Below are 26,940 nucleotides of genomic sequence, written 5' to 3' on the forward strand. Positions count from 1 at the left end.
TCTGGGATCAAGTCTAATGGCTCTCTTGGCTTCAGTGTGGTATTTGATGTGGTCACTCTTTATTTCATTACAAACCATATTGCCCATGGAGGTCAGGACGTGTCAATACTGTACAATCTCACAGCAATGGCACCCTCTACTGGTGTACAGTTGGCCTGAACGTTATTCCTCCAAAGTTCTGGTCCGAGGATCAGCAGCTTATAGCAGCCAGGTTTCATTTGTGTGAATCATCAGGTGATGAAGATGTTTATAAATGCAATGAAGTGCCAGTAGGTGACACTTAATGACCAAAAAACAAAACGAGTCAACCATATTGGACATGTTTAACCAATTTATTCATGAACATACACGTACAGTTATTGAGTACATTAGTATTTTTGTAGCATAGCATTTTGCCTTGACAACAGCTGCTCAGAAGGACCCTACAGAAACCTTTCACGTCCTTTTACATGATCTGAATACTCCCTGCAGAATGAGAAGTACCCTGGCTCTCCACAGTGGACACGATGCTGCCCAACACAACCAACACTTGGCTGTTTTCACGACTAAAAAGGCATTAAGAACGGACAGGGAGGGAGGCAGGCTACGGTTTCTTCTCGGTCCCCCTCCTGGCTTTAAGTATTGCTCTGACATGCTTCTCTGTGGCCTTCTGGGTAACAAAGGAAGGAGTTTGGGGTAGGGAGGGAGGTGGGTCATTGGCCTACACAAAGGCCTTATCACACTTCCCCTCTTTCTTTCACAGTGATTAAAATGAACAGAGACCTCAGAGTCTGGGCTGAGGTCCATGTGAGTCACCTGACTAGTCACAAATTGACGACACAAGAGGTAAATGTCAAAGTGATGAGAAAAAGGGGCGTTTTGGTGAAGCTGACATGTTAACAGACACTTCAACACCTGGTTTGGCCTTTCCTTGTCTTTCACTGCGCTACATCTGCCCAACTCTGTTCATACAAAGCCTCTCTGAACAGGCCAAGTGTGCCTCCCCAGTAAGAAAGTTAATGCACTTCAGAACTAGATAGCACAACTCTCCACAGGGCGGAGACAGCACCAGCCCCTGTGCCGGTTAAGGCTATGGGGGGCGTCTAACAAAGTGCTGCTCACAGGGAATACTCAGACAGCTAACCGATGACAGGACGCCACTGGTACACCACACACAATACAAAGTGCTACAGAAAAGACGACAGCCACGCCACTGCGAGCCTATGAGGAGCCTGAAGCACTGGATTATTGGGGCTGGGGGGGGCCCCGAACTGGCCATCATGCCAAACTTCCACATCATAAGGATCCTCTGGAATGTTTAAGAGACTCAACCAGGCTGTATCAAACTCTGGGAGCGACAGATTACATGACAAAGAGGTCGAAAAAATACTTCACTTTTGTTCAAATTAGGTGAGTCCGTCCAGTTAAAGACAAGTTGACTCCCTGGGAGAGAGGGGCACCGACGGTGCCAGCCAGTCTGCTTACTGGAATGTATCAAGAGTGGAAAGTAGTTGAGCACAAGTGGTGCAGGAAGTGGCCAAAAACACCAACTCCGGATCCCATGCTCAGCAAGATTAGATAAACTGGAGTAGCCACCCGGCTGCAGGTCACACATCTGTCCTCCCTGACTAGAGCTGGAAATGCTACAGTGCTTGTACAAGTGCTAAAGGCCCCACTAAGAGTTAAAAAAAAAATTTCACCTGGGACAACCAGAACTGACCAACCAGGAACTTTGGTAGGAGGATGCGGAGGGAAACAGGAGGGGGTGGGGATTATAAATTGACGTCGCCGCGATGCAGTCTAAACCACAGCTGTTGTCTAAGAGCAAATACAACAAAAGACTTCACAAGAACCCAAACTAGTTTTAGCAGTGAAGAAACAAGTTCATGCTTTTCCAGGGAGATTTTTTTTTTTTTCCTGTATTCTATCTATTGTACAGAGAAGGAGGAAGAGAAGGAAAAAACAGGTCTAGTAAAATACTATGTATATTGAGCCACACAGCTCCCAGTATATTACCATGAGTTTTTGTAACAAAAATCTTGAAACTTTTTTTTTTTCTTCAAATTCTCTACCAAGAAAAATACAAAACATTATAAGGCGTAAGTAACTATTTTTTTGAACTTTTTTTTTTGTTGTTTAATTTGAGAAGCCGTTACAGTGCAGTTGATCCTCAAGGCAGCCGGGCCAGGCTTCACTGCTGCTTGCACTCAGCTGGGGGGGCTGCATCCTTCTGTAAGAAATCACAGGGGTGGGGTGGACGGGTTGTTAAGACCAAGACCATTCCAAAACACACATACACACACCAGACATACCAAAAAAAAAAATAAAATAAATCACATCACACACACAGCAAAGCCATTTCAAGACCTAAAGACATTTAACAAGCTGCTTGAAACGCTGAAACATCTGAAGCGTAGATCGTCTCCTGACTACTTTGAACACAAACAGAATTGACAGATATGAATGCAGGGGGACAGACACATTCAGATCAGACAAAGACAACTATGATTTGTCATCATGGTAGCATCCTCATGAATGCAGTGATTACAAACAGAGTTTGGATCATCACAGTCTGAAGTGATCCATGGCTATGACCCCAACAGTGTGGTACAAAGATTCTGTAGGTGTTTTTTGAAATACTTTGTCAAAGTATTGAACAGAAAAGACTGGGATGTAGAAGGGGGGGATGATCTGAGAAGATGACCTGGGTTGGATTCAAACAGTGACATCATATTGATTAAACACACTGGAGGCATATCAGGTACCTGCAGTTTATAATGTGTATTCATGAATGGTGAATAGTTTTACATTTTGGAAATACATTTGCTTTAAAGCTGAGAGTTAAATAACTCACTCTCTTCTGCATCTATTGAATATGAAGCTGGACACATTAGACAATTAGCTTAGCATCAAGACTGGAAAGAGCGAGGTAACAAAATCAGCTACAACCATTTTGAAAGCTCTTTACAAGTTGTACCTCGTGTGTTTCCCCTGTTTCCAGTCTTTATGCAAAGCTATGCTAACTGGCTGTTGGCTCCAGCTTCATATTTAATGTACAGACACGAGTGCCATCGATCTTATGCAACTCAGCAACAATCTGAATAAGCACATTTCCAAAATGTCAAATAATACTTTAGCCAGTCATGACATTCATTCAGACGTGACAGGACCTCTGTCCATGAAGAGGAGCTAGTGATTTTACTTGTTATGTTGACAGACCAATATTTGTGTGACCTCAGAGTGTTGGCTTTCTAAGGTGGCTTTATCACTTTAGTGCACAGACAGGCTTAGGGATCTACAAAAAGTGTGACTTTTGAAACCAATACCAACACTGATATATCAGAGTATAAAAATCCCATTATATAAGCTCTCATGTGGACAAACTATGTAAATGGGGACAACATTTTGTTGTAATATTGCAATTTTTGTTCCCGTCTGAGACGTTGTACTGCACATCAATATCAGTGATAAGCTCAATCAGCTGACAGTCAGGCCAAAGTGTTGGTCAAAAACAAAGCTGTGCAAACTAGATGAAAGGAACATTAAACCAACAAATACGAGCCTGAGAACACACTAAGCTCCATAATCTCCACTGGCTAATGATTAAAATGTGTTGGTATTGCTTTAAGTTCATTTATAGAAGACTTAATGCTGGGATAAAAATAATTAAATGGGATTAAAATAGCTGATCAACTGCCAAAAGGTGCTTATTTTGATGCTGCTGCTGCAGTATAATGCACATAAACACTTCAAACACAACCTCTCGACATTTTGCTCCCGTCAATTAGCTGCCAACAACAAAGGCAAAACTCGAGTAAATAAGGGATGAGAAGTGCACAGAAAGATTATTAAGACCCCATCATAGTTGGGTTAGGGCGTCCTTCCAACACACATTAGACACTTGTAGAGGTGATGGCACACTGCAGCTGTTCAGGCTGCTCTCGGTGGCCTCATGCCACACCGACTGCACTGTAAGGTCATTTTAGCCATTGTGCAATACATTTGGCCGCAGCTGAACTCCTGATAGTTTTGAGTCCAAAAATAGTACTCTGTGCGACACAAGGTTTTAAACACTGCCGTTTTATCACCAAAATGCCAAAAGTAACAGCTCTGCTTCCATTATAGAGCATGATGTAGTGTCTGTTGAAAGACTTCATGTCTGGACAGTTTTTTTCCCTGTGGTTTTTTTTTTTTAATCTGCTGCAAGCAATCGAGTTTCTAATGAAAACAACAGAAAACAGGCTGTTACTACTGACAATGATGGCACCCTCAGGGAGATAAAACACTTTGTTGGCATTTCTTTTATTTGGGTAATTTGCCAACTATTGGTTAGGACTTATTTCAAACACAAACAGCCCTCCAAGGCCATTATCCCAGCATTTAAAGTGCATCTATAGAGAGAAGGCAGCTGAAGAGAACTAATGTGAACAGGAAGGAGGATAAAAACCATGGACGAATGGACCGATGATGTTTAAATGGGTATTAAAAACAAACATTCATAAACAAAGCACAGGATTTATGGCAGACAAATAATCATCTTGATAAACTCAAAACTAGGCTGCGTTTGTGGACGGGACAAATTCAACATGGTGGAGAAAAAAGAAAAAGGGAGGGCTGGACTAGCTTCAACATACAGAAATAATACAGGTGCAAATGCAGAACTCACTATGGGTTAATCTTGATAAAACCAACAACAAACCAGTGGGTTAGTAACTCAGGAGGGTGCAGCACGGCGGCAGGAGGAGGAGGGTGCTCATGTGTAGGGTGCAGAGAGATGGATGGATGGATGGATGGATGATGGAAAAACAGGAGGAAAAGAAAAGCAAAAAACAAACTGGAGAGGGCGAAGGTGACGGGTGGGGGTGTGATGGTAGTAAGCTGACAATTCACAAGCTGTACCTACCAGGATAGGGTTATTTTTCTACTGTCACCACTTAAACCTAGTGAGGAAAAATTTAAAGAGTAGCTGACAAAAGATGCCAAAGTGACCGGAGATGAAGAAACATTAATGAATAGGAGAAAAACAAAAAAAGCAAAACTAGCAGAATACAGAATGTCAAAGACGTTTTTGTTTAGCAAAGAAGCAAAGGTCATGCTTGTTTGTATCGTGTCGGGTCAAAGTTACAAGCTGTGCCTGAACTCAGGCCAGATGACTCAAGTGACACTTAACAAAAGCCCCAAACCAGACCAGTGTACGTGCACTGAGAAAATCTCATGATTTACACAAACTGTGCAACTTCATAAGCGGTAGACACCAGCCTAGCAACACACTGATGGAAATCTCCTGATACATAATGTACTGAAAGGGTTTTCATTTGTCTTATTGTTGCTTGCAAACCTTTGAGTTTGCACAGCTTCTCTTTTGTACACTCTGTATATTCAGTTTTTCAGGTACATTACCTCCGTCAGGAAGGCAGTGTAGCAGAAAATCTCAGTGAATAAACAGCCTACAGGAGAGGACCCGTTATTTGTCTCAGTGGAATTACAATAAACTTCTGCAGGTTTGCACTTAATTGCCTGTGCGCTTTAATTCAAACCAACTATGTTTTATTAGATATTTATCAGGCCAACGTTTTCTACACAAATAATGCTTTTAAGTAAGGCCAAAATATCAATATCAATGATTAAAATGAATGTTGTTTGTAGGCAACACTTCACTGGTGTCCTCATCTTTATGAATCTGTGTTGCTTAAAGTTAAGGTTTTAGTAACAACATGCAAGAGTCAGACTCGGGCTGGGCGGTATATTGACTTTAAAGATTATCTCGTTTGAAAACATGTGGATACGAGACAAAGCTGCTTGTTTGTGTGTAGGATGAATCAGAACACGGCAAATTCTACTCAGTAGTAGTAGTATTCTATTGTGTGACAGTGAGACAGTGACTGGATGCAGGTGACACGTGTTTACAAAACTGCAGCGCAGTGACGGTAAGACAGTTCATACAGGGGGACATGTTTAATACAGCACTCTCTCTCCATGCTATGTGCATATTCAATAATGATTATAGATATTTAAAACAATGTCCGCATTTTTTTTTCAGAACTGTATTTATTTTAAAAGGTCTATGAAAGTGACTAATCTTTTCCAAAACAGAATTTGAATTGTCTACAACTACAACAGACCTACTTGATACTACTATACCAATGCTACCATTTTGTGTCCTGTCCTGCCAAACCTTCCATCGCTGTAGCACCAGTGCTATGTGCAATAAAAGTTAACATCCAGCCCTGCTATTCTTTCAAATACAATTTGTATTTAACCGTTTTGCAGCAGTTTATTTTCAAACAGGGAAGAAAGCCCTGTCCCTGCACAGTCTGTTTAATCAAAGTGGCGTCTCAGTTATGGCTTTGACTTACATCTGAACATTTAACCCACTGTGTAAAAAATACAGAGATATAAGATATATATCGCCATTCAGCCTAATGATACAGACATATGATCTTTGGTCCATATCGCCCAGCCCAGAGTCAGTCTTAACTGACTGGTGAAAAATCATTCTGAAAATGCAGGTTCAGGATCTGGTCAGGACAATGGTGAAAAGAGGATAAATCTACTGGGAGAGTTTTGTTTTTGTCTGGAAGCCAAATCAAGATCACGACAACAAAAAAAGCTGAAGCAAACCAAAAGCTGGTGTAAAATGAGATGCATTTGACAGTATGTATTCTGTATGTTGAAATCTGACAATTTAGGACAGCTGTTCCCTACCTGCAGCTCAGGAACCCCAATGGGAAAACATTTGAAAAATTCACTCATGAACTGTGGAGGCTCTGAGAAATCACTGCTGCTATCAGAGGCCTCCAGTCAGAGCCATTTTACTTTTGGAAAGAGCATCCTGAGCCAACAAAGTTGAGAACAGCTGAGTCAGGTCTTTCTCAGGACACCAGAGATCTTAAGAGGGGGAGGGGCTGTGTGTGTGTGTGTGTTGGGAAGGATGAGCTCACCTTGGGATCATAGTCGGGGTCGTTCTCCTCATCAGCCTCCTCCTCTCCTTCCTGAACACACAGCACAAAGAAACTTCAGACTACTGGGCTTCCTCAGCAGTATCTATCACAACACTCAACCCTTGTTTCTTGTTGTCAGTCATTTTTAATCAAGGTCTTAAATAGTCTCACCTCATCATCCGCCTCCTCTCCCTCTTCATCGTACTGTGGAACACAAACATGAGGATTAGCTCAGCTAAATGTGTGATTAGATTCAAGCTTCTCATTTTTTCCCACCCAAAATAAATTTAATATCCAACTGCCAAGGAATCCTTCTTTAGAACAGTAGATAATTTTAGTCTTCAGCCAAATGTTTATATAGTGAAATCCATTACTAGAACATTCCTTACACCGTATAACACTGCTTTTTTTTGTACCTTGCTGTTCCTTTGACAAAGCAGAACACAATGAACCATCTATAATGGTGACATGTGTTCATTCCAGTATGGCAGAGTTTACAACAAAACTTAAGAGTCTGCCAAACTTGAATTTAAAAGCCAGCACTCACATCGTCATCGTCGTCCTCGATGGCCTCTCCTGTGAAGTAGAGCACAGCCCGAGGTACGATACGCTCACGGATGAAGTGGCCAATTTCAAAGTCTGCAGCCAGGACCGCCTCCGAGTCTTCATCCTGAACACAGACGGGCCAATCAGTTTGTGTCATTTAATTGTTGCTTAACACAGCACTAGGTTAGGTAGGATTGTACTCAGGGTTAGGTAACAATACGATGTTTCATTTGACATGATTCTAATTTATCTACACACAGATTTTATGAAGTGGCTAATCACTTATGAATCTTCTCCATTATTTAACAGCAAAGAGCAACACAGAAAACATGCAGTCATCTAGCTAAAGGCCAAATATATACTTTAACTGGCAAAACTTGATTACTAGAGTGAGGTCTCTTTGAATATTAGTTTTGCTTCTAAAATATTCATTCATTAATGCCGTTTGTTGTTGTTGCTTGAAGGCGTTGAAAGCTTTGCTTCAACAAATCCATTAATGAATTTGAAAGAACCTGGATATCAGGAACACATCTGATACTGACCCCAACCCTAGCTGTACTGGATTGGATGAGACCATACAGATAAAATACAGAATTCTGGTATGAGAAGTAATTTTTTCTTTATATTTTTTATTTTGTTATCTTTCAAGTAACCTGGTGTTGACTTTGTTCTTTTAACTCATAATGTAGCCTACTCTGATTTTGCATCTAACATGCAGTAGATCAATCATGTTAATGATTAACCGCTAATCGGTTGTTAAGACAAACAACTATCGATAAAAGAAATTGGTTTAAATTTGCATCCCTTGTAATTAGACTCACCGATATGTTTTTAGATCAGACTTAGATACACACAGAGTATTGGTTAGTAGGATACATTTCTTGTTGGTTTGGTATTTTGATCTTTTTTGTCAATAACAAAACTATACAGAATCACACTCAATTAACTCGCTCAAAAGGGGCACATTATAATTAAATGATTACAGTCTGCGACGAATTTCATAGCCAAAGCTTTTGAGAGAGAAAACTAAACAATGACATATTGAAGCTGAAGGTTGGCAATGATGTCTGGCAATTAGGGAAAAAGCCATTTGATGATTAACCAGGGGATACAACTTTGAAATGAAGTGAAGAAGTACAAGACTTACCAATTCTCCATTCTCTGGAACTGTAAACAAGTGGAGAGCATTCAAGTTAGTTCAATCACACACACATTTATGACCGGCACAAAAGTGGTACAGGTTTAATACTCCTGCCCCGTCATCCTTACCTTCTGGGGGGGTGAAGAAGTTGAAGAAGGAGTCATTGGGGACTGTTTTGGTGACCGTCCTCACTGTGCCGCGGCCCTTGTGCTTCTGTTTCTTCTTGATTGTTTTCAACGTGACGTTCTTGCCCTTTGTCCAGTCAATCGTGCAACTGTGGTGAAACACGAGGAGGAGGCAGCAGGAGAAAGCAAGGTCAGTATCCAAACATTTTATATGTCAAGTCTAAATGACATCTTGGGCTTATTTTAGGAATCTAGCTGGTGAGGTCGCTGAAATCCACTTAGAAATGATTCAGAGAAAATAGCCAGAGAGATAATGGAGACATGGTGGGAAATGGTTACCATGGTTGTTGAGGGGAGGTTTCATTAAAGGAATAATCCATGAGTCGAAAATGAGTAAGACATTATAAAAACAGAATTACTTTGATGGTTACACGCCAAATTAACAACGAAAATACTTAAATGTCTCACTTGATATGAATTAAGACCACTGAAATGGCAGTTAGTATGAAAATGATACAAATGTCAAGACTGAATAACAAGTTAAAAAGGAGAACAAAACATATTTATGACTTGGACAACTAAATTTCCAACAAGGCGACAAAATAACACCAGGTGCTGAACTCACCCTGTACAGCACATGATCTCTGGTCCATCGAAGGAGAAGGGGTCGTTCTCGTCGGGCTCTGACCTCATCTTGTAGGTTTTTGTCAACACTGTGTTTGTGAAGAAGTCGTTGGCCTCAAAGTGGAACTCTAACGTGAAGCTCTGGGGACGACCAAACGACATCATGACAGTTACAGGCAGTTCAAAGTCAACAGACTGGCTTCAGCTATTTAATATGAGTCATGCTCACTCACCATGGGCTGTCCTGGATCTGAGAATTTTACTTTAATATCTTGTAAATGTTTAAGGATGGGTTCATCATGTTCCTGAGGAGGAGAGAAAGCATTTAGGAACATAGCGGATTGTTATAATCCACACTGGAGGCCCATCTACACAACTTGGCCAGCAGGTGGAGGCAAACCCTGATTTTTCATTGCTGGCAGCAATTACTGTCTGTGACCCATTTTCTCCCCAGCAGCTGTCTGGATGAATCTACCTGCAGCATGTCGCTGAGCAGGTCCACGTTTTTGAAAACCGTTAACCAGAACTCGGGGATGCCTTTGGGGTCTTCCTTCTCCTCGTCCTTCTTCTCTTCCTCTAACTTGGCCTTCTCCTTCATCTCATCCTGGTTCAAGGGAGACATTTTCTCTTCAAAATAATGCTTGCTCAACCATTTTTATTGTCACATATCATAGCATATTAAACAAAGAGCTCTTCACCACCTACACCCACAAAGACAGCACTCAGCATTAGGGACTAGATGAAGAAAAAAAATGCAGCGAGGGAGCTAGCTCCATGCAATGCTACCAAAAAACCCAGCTGCAATAAATCACACTGATTTCAACTGCTCTGTTGCAATACAGACATCCGAAATCAGTGATGAAAAGTCCTTGTTCTTATTGGCTGCATGCAGTGTTGCCATTTTGAGAGGTAGAGCTTATTCTGTTCTGGATGAGACTATAAGCTGCATGCATGAAATTTGAAACTAGAAGACAAAAAAATGGTAGAACACAAGTGTTCAGTTAGAGGGGAAGCATGCAGGTGTATACGTCACCTGTACCTGCTTACTTACTGTCAGCTCTTCCTCCTCATCTGCTTTCCATTCACATTCCTCATCTGTGGGCTCATATGCTGCTTTCACTATTTCACTTCTCTGTAAACAACAAGAGAAATAAAAACAAGTTCAAGTTTGGACCAGTGGTCTCACGCTACATGGTTTTTGTGAAAAACAAGTGCGAGATCTTTAAGAGACAAGTGAGGACATAGGCTGTTATTGGAAAACTGGCTGCTCAGCTTGTTTACATGAAAACAAGCCTTTAACGCTGCTGCATTAGTGACCTGAGAAACAAGCGGGTGACTGTCTATGAAATGGTCCACACAGGTAAGACCACTCTTAACAACATGTATATCAAAATTCAAGGGAGCAGAGTCAACAACGCTTTGAAAAAAATCACAAGAACTGCCATGTTTTGATCATGCAGTCTTCCATAATGAACACTGTCAGTAGTGCTGAGTCATGCATCTGAAAGTGGTAGAACAATCTGATTTTTACCCATAGTGCCATTCCAGTGCAACTACAGAAAGTGTCAGGTTTGACAGAACTCTTTAGGCAACTGTGTATTAATTTGGGATGTCATGTTGGTTTTTGTTCATTTAATGGCCCCCGGGGTTCAGACACTTAAACAGAGTTGATCTCAACGATAAGTTTTTATAAGATTTGTGGGGAAAAAAGGTGAAATATCTATGAAATCTATGTAAAATGCTATGATTTCACATTTAGACAATAATCAAAGTTAAAATGTGATCAGAGGCGTCATTTCATCCCCATTTATCTTCAACTACAAAATCACTTTTCACCGTGGGGCAAGATAAAACACATCAACAAGTCTCAGTTTTAAAAACCATGGAGACACTTAATTCCAACTGAGCTGAAACAATTTCTTAATTCATCGATTAGTTAATCAGCAAAATTTCAGGCAATCACTAAAAAAATAAATGATTATCCTGCTTGGTTTTAAAGAGGTCATATTATGCTTTTTGGGTTTGTGCCTTTCCTTTATTGTGTTATGTGGCATTTTTGTGCATGTCAAAGGTCTGCAAAGTGAAAAAGCCGAAAGTCCACACCAAAGGGAGTTACTCTCTCCCACAGAAAACACTGCTCCTACACTGCCTGAAACACCTGGTTTAGAGTCGAGCCTTTACTTCCGTAACTTATGTGTGCCACTATGTAACCGGCGTTATATTAATACATATTTGTATATACTTATTATAAAAAGATATACACTCCAGTCAGTCAGTAGTAATACAGTTGCTACTACTGTAGCAGCGTTATTTTAGATCACACTACCTTGTTCGACATGACCCGCCCTACTCTGCCTCTGATTAGCTTCATCCTGCCTGTTAAGTAAGGTGCATGTGCAGCTCTCGCCAAAGATTGAACAGACGTGAGATGTCTCACTCTGTAGCTAAAACGGAGCATTCAGGACACAGTGTGAAAAGGGATGCTGCAGCAATGCACCATATGAGAAAAGTAAAAGTATGGATCTGAAAATTTGCATAATTAGACCTCTTTAAGCAAAAACATCGTCTCGTTCCACCTTTTCTCCTCGATGACCAGGACTTAGAACTAGGAAGCAGTGTGTAGATGTCACAAGGGCTTTAGATAAATTGTAAGGAGCAGTTCTCTACATTTCCTGGCATTTTATAGGCAAAGCTACAGCCCTAAATTCAAGTGTAAACAATAGTAAAATGCTAAAGCTACAAAGTGATATTTGTGTTTACAGCCATCTACTTTACATTGACGACTGGAAAGATCCATTTTATATCTGAGCTCTAAAATGGATCAGTGGAACCCGCGCTGCTTCCAATTCCTGAGGTTGCCACAAAGATCAAAGATGGAAGACGTGTGTGTGTGTGTGTGTGTGTGTGTGTGTGTGTGTGTGTGTGTGTGTGTGTGTGTGTGTGTGTGTGTGTGTGTGTGTGTGTGTGTGTGTGTGTGTGTGTGTGTGTGTGTGGGGTTGTTTTCACTGGATGTACATCAACACTGATCAGCATAAACACGGCAGCCTGCTTAAGGCAACAGATGCTGAGGGAGAATGCATCAACCGTACGTTTTCTAACTGACAATGCGTGCATCAACTGCTCCACGTTTTCTTATCCAGTTACTCTTAACGATCAACAATCATAAAGGTTCATGACTTCAATGGAAACTGAATTGTAATGCTAATATTTCAGTTTATGCTTTGAGGAAACCCAGAGTTAAACTCTTTTTAGATTAGTAAGTAGTATTATTTTAGCCTTACCAAATATGGAAATATGCTTCAACAACAACAACAATAATAACAATAACAACAATAATAACCATTATAGCTGAAAAAGGAGTACGAGTACTTCTAAGTCACAATAAGGAAAAGGTGTAAATGACGTACTTTGTCGAAGAGCGGCTGGTAGAGGGCTGCGTACTTTCTCTCCAGTTCGTGTACTTCTTCGTAGAACTTTGCCTCAATGTGGGCACATTTGACCTGCAGGTTCTTGAGGGCGTTTACACGTCTCTTTACAACCTTTGGTAAACTGTGGAATGACAGACATGAACAGAGAAGATGTGAGTACAATCCTGGAAAAATACTGGTATCAAGGTCAGATTCTTCATTTTATTTTCACCCTGCCTTTTCACTCTATATAGTTAAGACTGGCCAGTTTTCCAAATATAGTACAGTAACATGACTAAACTATACATCGTAACACAGTCAAAGTAAACAGTGAAAACAATTGGATTGCAAGTCTAGTTGGGTTTGTGGTAAACCTTTAATATATCCATCTTTAGATTGATAATCATTTTGTGATGGAGTCCTTCCTTTGCTCCCAGTCTTCTACATTTAAAACACTCAGGACAAAATGTGCTTAATGGGGAGCAAATGGTATCAAAGGGGACCCCGCCTTATAAGTTAATCTGCTGAGAGCTTTAGAGCAGACCAACACATGACGGAGCAGCACTCTACCCAGAGGATGTCCAATAAGTCAGGGTTGACTTCCATTTAACAGCAAAGTGAAGAAATTACGTCTTATTGTACACAGATTTGTTTGTTTATGCTTGAGGAATTCAAAGCCTGGTTCCTGGTGTGGATGATGCAGTGTAGGTTCTGGGTTTTATTTTTAAATTCTCTTTTAAATACTGAGGAACATGTCAGAGTGTTAACTTCTGTATAGACAAGAGCCCTGACTCAAACAACAGCTATGACCTCAAACAACCTCATCGGTCCTGGACCACAGCAGGATGACAGGTTTTATATCTCAGCTCTGTCTTGTAATGCATCACTGCAGCCTGTGACCAGAAGGTAGGTTGGCCTCATGCCAGTTACATAATACTTGTATATAGTATATCTAACACTTTACGGTTCAATAGATGTTGTGAGAGTTGTTTATGAAACTTAGTTTTAAACTGAACTTAAGGAACTGAACTGTTTTCTCTTTTTTCTTATAAAATTATATGTTATAATATATGTTTGTTTTTTTTATAAGCAAACATATGATTACTTTAGCTGATTCTAGAAATTTAACCCAGCCCTTTATAGACTATACCTGTATCTGAAACTGCATACATCTCCGTTATCAATACTACACAGGGCACGCTGGCAGATTAAGTAAAAAATTGCAAACAGAAAACACTGATATGTAAAACACTTCTAAAATCAGCCACAGTGCTACAAAGGTTTCAACTACCATTACTTTTACACAAATTGATGAAATCCAATTTCCCTGAGGCCTCAGGCAGCCCTGCTGGGGGTGAAGCCTTCAACATCAATCTACTTATTCCTGAGCAGTCATTTTGACGTGATAGTGGTCACCAGGCTTTGTGAGCTGTAGTTTCTCTGCAGTGTGCTAAATTAAACTGCCTGCGTTACCCTGGCATGAGAATACATGTTTGGTCTCAAGTGCTGGGATGTTGTAACTGGTGAGTTTGTTGGTGACTGCCAAATACTTGACAAGTTGATCAAAGAGCTGTTTGCTGATGGTTCTGCTGAGGAGAGGAGCAGTGGGTGGCACAGCCCCCTGGCCAAGACAAACGTCTACATTCACACAGCATCTCAGAGGCGACCAGCACTGACTGTACCTCTGTTCTTCAGTTAGTTTAGCATTTTAGTCATCCATCTGGTGCATCCCGTTCATCCATGAGTAGGATAAACTAACGATGCCTATTAAAAAGGCACTCACCCCCTCTTGGGACTTTTTTATGCCAAGTATTAAAACTTTGAAACACAGTGGGTGTAATCGGGACTTTTTGACACAGACAAAACATGCTGATCCAAAGTACAATTGGAACACAAAATAACTGATTGCCAAAGTATTCACTCACTCAAGTAAATATTTTTACAAGAGGAATAGGCTAAATCTGTGTCTTTTTAAAATAAATGCCTAGATTTCACTCACCAGCCAAAACAACAACATCTATTGACTGCTTAGTGAAGTTTGTCAACTGGACAAATGGCTAGTGAATGTTCAGAAGTTAATTTTGCACACCGTCCTCATTTTGTTGTATGCATTAATTGCTCTTCTCGCTCTACACAAACAACCCATCTTTTTAACTCTTGAAGTTTGCAGACAACGCAGCCTAATCTGGGATGGTGATGAGTCTGCATACAGACAGGAGGTTGAACTGGTGCAATCAGAACAATCTGCAGCTGAACACACTCAAAACTGTGGAGATGACATTGGACTTCATGAGTCCCCAACACTGCTATCCACTCACACACACACTCAGCAACTGTGTCTGCTGTTGACACCTCGAGGTTTCTGGGATCCACAGGACCTAGTGGGTAACCAACAGACTCCATTGTTAAGAAGGCCTAGCAGAGGATGTACTTCGTGCTCCAGAACAGTAAGTTCAACCGCCTCAGGAACTGCTGATCTCGTTCTACCAGGGAGTCAACCAGGCTGTTCTCTGGACATCCAACACAGATCGGCAACCAAACAGGAGTAAGCTCTAAGGTCAACTATGCAGACATCTTTTCTTTCCATCAACTACACTAAACACAAACAATGGCTGTATATTAAACAGTCTGCAGACTGGCTGCCTGTTACGCAGCTCTACACAAAGTAAAGCCTGTGAAGCTGCGCCAATTTCTCTGCTACTGAGATGGTTAGTAATTGACCTAACGTGGGCTGAGACTTGACATCATTCTCATGCGAGCAGCTCAGCAGTAGCATCACGAAACCTCACTGTAGACTCAGTATGGGCTGAGCCACTCAGTAGCAGTTTGAAAGTTGAAATCTCACCTCTAGATTCAGTGGTTTTATCTTTTACTAAAATATATTGCTGCTAAATATGAATAAACTTTGCTTGAACTTGATTTGCATAACAGCATTGCTGCTCAACAAGGCACAGCCACCGCTTAGGAAACTAATTAGCATGTAAGTATGCAATTGTAGAAGCAAAACATCCACCTACCATCCAAGTGAGTGTAAATTATTACAACCTACGACTGATGGCCCACAGCAACGGGACTCAACAGTGTGGTTAAAAAACATCTACTCTGCAAGTTACTGATTAAAACATAAATCTATTATCTCCCTGTATTTAATTTTTATACAAAAATGGCAGATGGGAATGTTATGATGGAAAATACTGTTATTTTGACCAATAAAACAAAGAAGTGTTTACCAGCCTTTTGCCAAAAAGTTTAATATCAGATGCAATTAGGGAGCGAACTGCTACTGCAAGCATCTTTGCTGCTTTAGAGTCCTTATAGATGCTGCAGAAGATCTTTAGAAGGGGGCAAGCTGTATAAATGTGCTCAAAGATTAAGTTATCACCAAAAAAATAGACCATGTCTCACCTCTCCATGTAGCCTGACGGTGAGCCATTCAGACCATCAAGCCTCTCCTGCAGCGCAGCCAGGATCTGTGGATTCTGCATCATCTGCACAGTCAGCTGACGGGCTGAGGAATCAAACACACATATATACAGTCAAAAGTGCTACATGAAGGCAGTCTAATCAATCCAGGAGCATGAAAAGATGCTTTCACTTGTATTTTGATGAGAAATGATCAGACGTGGGAGATTTGATTAGATTAATGCTTTGCTCAAATAAGCAAAATCATGTTTTGGACAGGAATCACTGCAAATGTAGACCATATTTATTTGTTCTAGTCAGTAATGACTTGATGTTCCCTGCAGGATCAGAGCCATCCTGAGGCATACTGCAAACCTAAGCATTATGTGTTTTCACCGAGTGTGTGAGCAGGGTTGGGTAGAGTATGAGAGCAGCTTCCTGCCCAGAGCATTTAGTCATCTGTCTATTACATTCAAAAGGTTTGTTTTCAGCATATTTTCCTGTTGTGTGATTTGAAGTAAACAAGCTAAACAGTGAATGAAGTCAGATTAATAATCTGCCAGCACTGCATAGATACAAGAGGTAGCAGTCAGCAATAAAGGGTGCTCTGCCTTTGTGAAACCAGACAGGTGACAGATGGTACAATCCGAGTGTCCGACACATTGCTTGCACCTATCAAAGCTCAGTCAGATCACTGCTGGCAGGTGAGAAGATTAAAGAGATTGGAAGTCACTTTTCTCTGTTGGCACATCCTGGCCATTTTGCTTGTAATGTGTTACCAGCTAGCATAGAGCAGCTGTCCAAGGCGCAGCATCCAGTCAAATAAATACACCTATGCTTGTCTGAATTCACACAACACAAGCTGTTAGGAGAGTGCCTTAATACAAAATGCTTCTTGTGGATACATCAGTGAGATGAGCTATCACAGGACCAGTTGCCTTTTTGAGGTGGTAATGAGTGCCTCTCTTTGTCTTTACCCCCATTTTCATAAGACATTGTCCCTGCTGACCACCATGCACTTTCTAAATTTTAGAATCACAATTACTCTCAAAATACAGCAATTATACTTTCCTCACCTGCCAATGCATGAGGGTACGTATGGCATAAATATTATCATCAAGAGGGTGTACGTGTAGGCTCATCAACATACTTTGAATTTGTTGCAACTCTGTGGAGCCCTACAATAAGCAACAGAATACGACTGCACATTGTGCCCTCCAGTAGTGCAGTGTAAAGTTCATCTTTGATGACATTCGTATCACAAGGTGTATTAAGTCTGTTTTCTTCCATCAGTTCAGGCACTAACTGTAGCTGTTAATGAAGTTAATGGGATCATTCTGCCTGTTACGTGGCTTGCCCTCAGTAAAGCAACTGACGTAGGGTTAGGCGTGTCATAGCGCGGTGAGTGGATTCACATTGGATCCGGCGTTGTGGTGAAAACGCAGATTTTCCCCATTCATTTCAATGAGGGTAGTCTGTTTTGGCTGCGGCGGTGCGTGCCAAAAAGTTGAGATGGAGTCAACTTTTGGAGAAACGCAGCTCGACGCCACGTTGCAGTTGCCAATCACATAAGCTGGCGATCAGACAACGACTGAAGCCATAGTGAACTGTAAAGTAATGTGTTGTGTGTATTCACTCAGTTTGGCTTTGTACGCCAGTTTGAAACACATCTATGGATGCCAATGATCACTGTAGGACCGTCAATGAAAACATTTGTGCTGGTTCTTGCAGACAATTGAGAAATTCGGGTGCTTGGTTGATCCTCCACATGTTTGTGCTACCGAAGACGCCATTGTTTAGCCAAATAACTGTTGTCACAGCCACAGTAAAGCACATTATTTTTAATATGCTAACACACCTGAGACAGTATTGCAAAATTCATGGCGTACAAGAACATTGTCAAAGTTAAGTCACTGTACATTAAAGGTCTGACACTGCAGTCCCACCATCTAGTTTAGCAGGGGACAAACACTTTGTTTGAGGATAACCCTGCCAGTGTTGCTGCCAAGGTCTATACAGGCATCTATGCATTTGTAAGTTGAGCATTTATGCATCCCTATTTTCTAAAAGGGAGAAACACCATCTGCAACGGTGAATAAACTTGAGAATGGAGGTTGCTGTATAATTTGCACTAGTGGGTGGCAGCAGGCATAGTTTCACCCTTTGTTTTTAAACAACTCACTTCCACAAATCATACGAGTTGGGCTCTGATTTGTGGGTCCCTCCGAGTTTGTTACTGGTGACTCACGGCAGCCTTAATGCATGATATGTCAGGTTTCTTAGCGAGAGTTAGCACAGTAATGTTGGTCGCTATGACAGATCAGTCGTAGGCAGTCAGACTGAGCCTTATTTCAAGTCTGGCTTTTAAAAAGACTATTCAAACTTGCTATAAATAGACTAGGCCAAACAGCCATCTATATCCAAACACAGTGAGCCGTGAGTAGGCTAATATGAAAGAAAAAAATCTGTCTGAATCATTTATTGAGCATCAAAGGATGCATAAACAGCATCAAGATCCCAAAATAAAACTGATTATGCCTCCCAGCTCATGACTACAATTCAACATCATGTCATGCAAATAACTCTGCTCAGTTTAAATGCCATTCAGAGGCACACAGAGTTCAAACCGTTAATCTGCTGCTAAGATGACATTTTTATACACCTGAATGAGTAAAAACCTTGTATTCTATGCATTCTCTTCTGCAGAAATTCACACACATTTTTTACCATGTGTTAAATACATTTTAAGACACAAACCATTTACAACTATTAAAACGCTAGAAATTACACTGTCAAAAGTTTGTACCAAAGAATTTTTGCAGAGAGCCCTACCTTTGCTGTTTTCATCTTCTCCCGTCTCCTCTTCTTCCACTTCTTCCACGTCCTCCATATCTGCCGGGTCCATCTCAGCCTGGTCTTTGCTGCTCAGGGAGACACGGAGGGGGGGAGCAGAAGGGAAGGTCAGCCAAAACACAACACTTCAGATTGTTTGCACAGAATTAACACTGACCACCAAACTGCTTCTGGCATGTTTAGGGCGAAGCTGCCAGCAACTCTGGACTCGCTGCCAGGTGGGCAACCAAACATTAAATTCTTATAATTCCAAAAACATAACCAATTGGTCAAATTGAACAATTAAGTGGGGAAACTAGTTTAGTCTTAAACTATCTTAGAAAAACTCACTAACTGCCTGAAGCTTCAAATTGCAAAACATGAAGAATGATCAGTGAAGCCTCGACTTTGAAATCCAGCGTCAGCTGCAGCCATACTAACATGTCTTGCTCACTGGCACATTCAGCAGTAATTGAGTGAAGTAGGTGATTTTGTCCAATCATATTCCCTGCCTGTACAATATACAATTCACAGCCTTTTAAACCATAGAATCCAGTAAAGCTCTAAAAATCTCTAGCAGTAATCAAAACTGGAGGCTCTCTTTACCCATGATGCTTTTCCAAGCACTGAAACCTGAAACCCTCCTTTAAGATGCAGTGCAGGAGAGCTCAATACCAAACCCAACACAGCTTCACCAGCAAAGCCTATCACCCTCCTGCCATTCTGCAGCATGGTGAAAATCAATGGTCAACAGTGGAGGAGTATGTATGTGAGGAAGACCACATTCGTCTCTGTTGTGTGACAGCATTACTGATGTTGGAGCAATGTTTAGAAACGTCACTCAAACGTTGTCAGAATCAGAAATTCCTTTATTAGTCCCGCAAACAGGGACATTTGTGCATCAGCAGCCAAAGGACAGTTCAATAACAAAGTTGTAACATGTTTTGTATACGTGCGTTTAGTGCGTCAAACTGATGATGCAACCTGAGCCCAGGTGTGGCACCCCAAACAGCCCCAGCCTTTGTAAACAACTGCTTCCATCAGGGCTCATCGAGGGAAAGTCTGCTGCACTTCCCTCTATAGGGTTCATCATGCTGCATATATAACCACGCCCAAATTAGTGAAGTCACAGCAGGTTATCTCCCTGCTGCCCATCTCAGGCACCATGAGTAGTAGACCAACAGAGGAGAGGAGGAGGCAGCAGAGAGGCCAAGTGTTATTGATAAAAAGATGTACTTACTTGTCGATGTCTGCCATCTTAGCTGAGTCTCAAGTGATGCTGAGGAGAGAAGAGAAAGTAATTAGTTTAGAAATACTGGACCACACAAACTAATTAGTGTTGACTAAACATTTGACTGTCACCGGATCTGGGTCAAACAGCATTTGCGAATAACTCCTGATGCTAATTTAAGATGCTTAGAGTACTACAGGGGTGATGTTAAACTTAGCAACACATAATGAAAGACAGTTTTCTGAGGAAGAGGAGCTATTACAAGTACAAGTTTTTCTTTGATGCATTTCAAGAGTTATAAAGATTTTCTTTATCTTGTTACATCACAGTGGTTCTTTCCCCGAGTAGAATGCAGACATTTTTACATTTTTTTCCACATAACGGCAACTACCAAGACTCACTGATGAAACACAGATACTACATGATACCAACTGCTTTATACAATCGGCTCACAAACCTTGACACAGCTGTCAGAATTCTTACATATGGATAAACAACCAATCATTTTGGATCTGGCAACATTTTCAAATGATTAATTCTCAATCACAATGTAAGGAAAAGATACATTTATTCTGTATTTTATTCTTCTTTCTACAAGCTCTGTACATGTTTTTTTTTCAATGATTTGTCTACATAAAAATGTTATCCATACAACCTTTAATGAAAATTTGAGAATTAAAAACTTGATTAAAACTTTGAAATTCATTTGTTTTTAATTCTCTTAATTTCTTATAGAAGAAAACTGACAACACTACTATGTTTGTTCACCTCAGCCTGCTGCAGCGATGCTCTCCTTCACAACCGCCAGGCTCTACACTGTGACACTTATGCTGTATAAGAGTGAAAATTAGTGTGAAGAATTTGGTCACAGTAACTGTGAGTGACTCTGTTCTGACACCTGGGTTGGCAAAATACACCGATCCACTAAGCTCCGGTGCCATTTATCATCATCAAAGCTCAGTGTACAAAACATTCAGGTAACAGCTTCATTTTTAGCCAGAGATGACTGATGCTTCCTCCAGTTAAAATGACAAATGCGCTGGCGGCAGGTCACATCAGCTGTCGCTAATTAATGTGAATTCCATGAGTAACTTGATGGCCAAAATTAAACTTGGCTGTTGACAGGTTTGTGTGCCGTCTACAAGCCGGTGTCTGTCTTCATCACAGATGGTTTGTGAGGGAAGATGCTTCAATTGTAACACCGCTGTAAAATCATAGAGGACTGAGTGTTTATTTCAGTTCCTTCAAGTCCAACAGAGTGATGCGTCTTCTAAACTTTCATTCCTTTGAATAATTAAAAAATAAGATCTGTGATCCAGGACCTCCATTATTTGGATCAAGTAGCTTATAGCTTGTTTTTTCACCGTGCCAGATACCTATTTAATCAATATTTAGGTAAAGAAAAGTATTGGATCCGATTCATTATCAGATAAATATTAAAAAGGACTCAAATCAGTACAAAACATACTTGACCAGGACCTGTAGGTAACTTCATGAATGAAAGAACACTTGCACCTGTGTGAATCTTGCCGACACAAGAGACATTTAATAAAAATGCTGTTCACTGCATATTCAGTACAGATTAAGTTCCATTCCCTAAACCAAATGTTTTCATGCTTTGGGGTCACACAAATCTCAGACATTCAAAGCTGAACTTGACTTTGGTAGCCTGCCGATTCCGAAAAAAATTTAAATGTTTCACATTTATATGTAGTCCTCACCCCACTCCACTTCTGCACTCAGAGATTTAGTAGAACAGAACAAATGCTATACCCAATTTATATTACGTAACCAAGATTTTACATAAAGGCTTTAACTCTTGACTTTAAAAATCATGCCAACTATTTTCATACAAATAAAATCAAAATAACAGGCGCTACAAGAAATCCTACTCTTGCAAAACACTGCTGCGTGTGCACCAACGCCATCAAAGAGGAAATGCATAAAAAATGCATATAAAAAAGGAGCCCTATGCAGCAGTCAACACCTCACTGACAGCCTGCATTCAGTGAAAGATCAAAGCCAAGCTCTTTCCTTAAAAAAATAATAAAAACCTACAACAACTAGCAGCTGAGAAAGAATCTCACTGAAATTGTGAAACTGTGCTGTTAATATATCGTCATATCAGCGATACAGAAACATATCTTTTAATGTACGCTGAACACACCTAACTGTCTGTTGCTACAAAAGAAGTGTAGACCAAGCCTCCCAATAATGCAGCCAGACTAAGCCTCCCATGCAGCTCCCTAGAATTTGGGGGGTTAATGAAAAAAGTATCACCAAATATTGTCCCCATTTTTTTTTTTTTATTAAATGGTTGGTACTGTAGAAAATGATGGTTCAGCAACATTTTTTTCCCCCCCCATTCTTTAAGAATAGCCCTGTGAGACCACAAAAAAGTAAAGTTTTGGGCAGCATTAGTAGCAACAACAGGACCGCATCAGATGAACACAGACTTATTTGTCCATCCTCATATCAATTACCAAATACAGAGCAGTGTAAGTGAAGTATAGATTTAGTTGAGATTTTAATCATGACAATCTTCCTTTTCTGTGTACAAAGTGCATTTTATTAAGCCCCTGGATTTGGTTAAGTTGGCCCACATATTTATAAAAGTAGTCCCCTTCTCGGTCCAGACGGGATCAACCCTGGCTATGACTCACCCACCCCTCACCCCTCCCAGAGCCTTCTTCCCCTTAGAGAGATGGATTACCATTGCATTCTTTTGTGAGGGGCAGATCGGTGGCCATAAGACAGTGAGGCAATAGATCATGACCTGCAGTGACAAAGGTGTCAAAACACACAATCGCTAAGGTGGCTGTAACTCTAGACCAAAGCCTTGTGCTGCTGGTTTATAGACAGGGGAGATTTTTGCTTTTAAAATTGCAACAGAGAAATACATGCAGTTCATTTGATGTTTGTGTCGGACCAGAATAGAGCTGAAGTTACTAAAGGTGATTTGTGTTTGGTTGGACTCACTATCGACAGCCAACAGGTCATTAATGGTCAATATTAAACAAGGAAGCTCCTAGGTACGTTAACAGGTTATGCACAGGCCTCCTAACAGTATGCTCTGTCTTATGTGTAGTTTATTTGTTTCTGCCCCACCTGTCTCATGCTCCCTCAGGAGGCAGACAACTCTGTCACTCCCTCCAAACTGGCCCAGCCACAGTACAGTTGGCAAAGATAGTGTCAACAACTGGAATGAGAACAAGTAGGACAACAACCTCAACCATGAAGAAGACCAAGAGGCACTCTGACAGAGGGTCATTTGTCCCAATGGGACATCCAGTACCTGAGCATTCTACCGAATATACATATTCCCTGCTACCAAATTATAAAAACATCCACTAGTCGGAAGTGTAATTTCTCAAGTTACCGTTTGCCTTATTATTCTGCTTTATATTAGGGCTGGCCAATATATCTGTATCGTTATCGGGATATGAGACCAGATATCGTCTGAGATTTTGGTTTTAAAAGGCAGCATTACAGCAAAGGGATATATAACTGCTACATTACTGATGATTATCAAAAATCTCACTTAAAATTTTGTGAAAGTACCAATAGTTATCCCTACAATATTGAGAGGTATTATATAAAAAATATTGTAATAATTGATTTTGTTGCCTTTGTTGTCCTAGTATTTATGAAGTGCTTTTGAGGATATTTCATATATTGTGCATCGTGATATAGCCTAAAATTATTGGTTATTTTAATGCCATATCGCTCAGTCAATTGGCGCCTGATTAAATGGAAAGCGACGCTTGTATTTCACGTCATTTTGCTTCTTTTTTTTCTCCTTACTAATTAGCCGGTTAATAGTTGTCAGCTTTTCAATAGTAACCGACATCCCTAGTTTGGACAAACAAGATATTTGAAGACATCACCCAAGACACAGGGGGAATTACGCAGGACATTTTCATCACTTCCTGACAGATGATTAATCAGCAAAATTGGCATTAATTGTAATTTGTATACCTCTGTTACATATCAGATGTGGCAAATATTATTCCGTTGCTACCGTACTGCCCAGTTCCAATGCAGAATCACACATTCATGTAGAGCGCAAGTCTGGCACCATCATGGTCTGTCAAAAATCACCTGCAGCAAATGTGAATGTCATTTCAATAGAGTACAGACTGGGGCAAAGGTTCTAATCCTAGTCTTTGACTGCCACCTCCCTGCTAGCTTACCATCCTGTCTAGTCATTAATTGCATTCACTCATCATCCCAGGAGTAAAGTCCTTTATTAGACAGTGACACGGTTAACGGTTCTGGGTCCAAAGGCCCAAAACTTAAAACCTCTGGGGTCCACGATAATCTGAAATGAACCATCGAGATGAAACCATTTTCAGATTTAAAAACAAAACCAAGAAGAAGTCTTAAAATCCTAAAAAATAAGTTGTGTTTAAATGAGCAGGATGGATATCCTTTCAGCAAAGCCATCATATCATCACAATCTCTCTATATATATTAGCTGGCCTACATTCGGCTAATACTGCAAGATTAGTCAACTACGGAGCTGATGTGACAGTTCAGTGAGTTCTGAACAAAGTCACGTTGCAGATCAAATTGTTTCTTCCTTCATAAGGGGATAACCGATGAAGAGAGCTGTCTGTGTTGACTCTGATTTGTGCCTTTAATCATGTCCCATTTCTCAAAATGAGAGCTGCATCCTGTCATTTCTTAATTTGGAGAGCTGTCACTTTTTAGTCAACAACGGTCTGCATGAACAAATCAACAACCATGAAAGAAAAATGTAAGCACATATCACACTGCAATATCTAAGGTAAGATGACACCATCTACCCCAGCCTTCTTGTATTCTCTATTATGCCAAATTATTGATGGGAAAGTACTGTAGAAAGCTCTTAGCAGCAGGCGGACATTTTTCAAATATACCGTCTGTGCAAAATGTGATGACAGGGTGTTTTGACTTGGGGTCAATACTTGCTTTTTAATGGACAAAAATAGTTGCAGTGCCATGTAATGTGGACAAACTGCTCTACAGGGAGACAAGGATCCAGCACTTTAAATCAATGCAGATGATGCCTGGAAGGAGTTATGAGTACATTTATGTTGTGTGTCGCTGCAGAAGGTCCTGGAATACCTACACATGCTTGCACATTTTCGTGAAATATAACATCATTTCAACAATGAAATCTGAAACTCATGAGAGAAACATCCACATCTGATTCATCCATGTGATGATTCATGATATGAGACATCTGATACATTTAACAGGTCATATTCAGTTTGGACTCTATCCTTCTTATCATCTCGGCCCTGTCACAAAAAGTCAACAAATACAAAAATAGCCACTAGACAATTCATATATTCTCAGATCTGGGTATCAACTATAATGGTAGCACTGGTTGAGCAGACTGATCAAACACAGACCTTTTCTTTTCTGGGACAGGCTTTTTCTACTAATCCTGCCCAGAGACCACGTGTTGCATGCTCGAGTCCAGCGACCCATCAATGACTGACAAAAAGCCCCGGGTGGGTGCACGCCTGCTCACTCTGAAGCCACATTTTAACTTCATGTGGACCAAGCGAGCCGGGCAACCTGTTGAAACGTTTACCGTCCAACGTCATGTAACAAATGTCCGCCCGCTTCCTCCACAAACAAGCCCCTGGCTAGTAAACAGGCTAACTTTAGCCGGCCTGCCCGGTCTTGTCAATGCACTGCCTGGCTAGTTGAGCTAGCTTATGTGCTGCTAGCTTGATGCGCACCGCTTGGGCTGAGCAAGTGGGAGGAACAGCTTCGACAGACACGGTGCCGTAGCTAGAAAATATGGGCCAGTTAGGAAGTGGTGCCAAGGCTCCGGGACCATGTTTTAGCAGGCTTTCGCCATGTAACGCTGATATCACCGGCTACCTAGTTGAAACATCCGCCGTGTGTTGTATCCCTAAAGGTCCAGACTTACATCCACAGTTCCCCACCCTGAGTAACATCCTCCAAAAATTAAGGTCAAGTCCAAAAATACAAGATAACGTTACAAGACACGTGTCAACAAATGTCGACAAACGCCGACAATTACGGGAATTAGCCGACGTTTCGTCGTTTGTACCAATGCAACGATTGTCAAAACAATCCAGGGCAAGCGGCCGTGCATAATAACCGCTGTTTTATTATTTTTTTTAAACGCGTGTAACGTTAACACACATCATGGTGGAGCCAGTCTCAATGGCTGCTGCCGCTGTCTGACTACACTAGCATTAGCAAAGAGGACTAGTCCTCCTCTGCCGCTGTTAAATTCAAGCAGCAGGACTGCAATTTAACTTCTGACACGACGCACAAGTTTGGGGCGTTGGCGCCGGAGCCATTTCCAGGTCCCGTCCCTTACCTTCGCTCTCTGACCGGAGGCTGGACTGGTGAAGCGGCTCTGCGCAGTGAAGAGGTCCCGGGGAAGAAAGAGACTCCGCTCCGATGGCGGTAAAAGGGGAGAGAGATCCCGCCGCCCGCGCTCATATACATCCGACGTCATCACGTAAACCGGCAGTCACCGAGGCAACGCTGTTATGGGAGGGGCAGCGGCGAGGGTGCCCCTGTAGGGTGGAAGGGAGGGTGGGGGGAGAGCAGGAGATGAGAGATCATCATCACCACCACCAACATCTTCATCTTCTCCTCCTCATTCTGATACCCCTCTTCATCACCTCGTCCACACTTCTTCTCCCCCCCATCATTAACTTCCTCCCTCATAATCAAT

General features: G+C 41.2%; 1 protein-coding gene across 2 annotated transcripts; it reads right to left on the reverse strand.

The window, feature by feature from the left end:
- Positions 1 to 318: 318 nt before the first annotated feature.
- On the reverse strand, positions 319 to 26,676 carry nap1l1 (nucleosome assembly protein 1-like 1). Of its 2 annotated transcripts, none has more exons than XM_073480373.1 (15): positions 26,578 to 26,676; positions 20,238 to 20,276; positions 18,998 to 19,086; positions 16,169 to 16,271; positions 12,764 to 12,905; positions 10,408 to 10,488; positions 9,832 to 9,960; positions 9,590 to 9,661; positions 9,358 to 9,497; positions 8,736 to 8,881; positions 8,614 to 8,633; positions 7,468 to 7,590; positions 7,092 to 7,124; positions 6,921 to 6,971; positions 319 to 2,209 (listed from the first exon to the last, which is right to left on the reverse strand). In XM_073480373.1, the coding sequence occupies exons 2-15, from the start codon at positions 20,252 to 20,254 to the stop codon at positions 2,171 to 2,173; spliced, it is 1,185 nt and encodes a 394-aa protein (XP_073336474.1). In that variant the 5' UTR covers positions 20,255 to 20,276; positions 26,578 to 26,676; the 3' UTR covers positions 319 to 2,170. The 2 variants fall into 2 exon arrangements, with proteins under 2 accessions (XP_073336474.1, XP_073336473.1); XM_073480372.1 differs by having other exon boundaries at positions 10,396 to 10,488; positions 26,578 to 26,675.
- Between the last annotated feature and the right edge of the window lie 264 nt (positions 26,677 to 26,940).

This window comes from Pagrus major, chromosome 14, assembly GCF_040436345.1.
Source record: "Pagrus major chromosome 14, Pma_NU_1.0".
In the NCBI taxonomy this organism is placed as follows: Eukaryota; Metazoa; Chordata; class Actinopteri; order Spariformes; family Sparidae; genus Pagrus; species Pagrus major.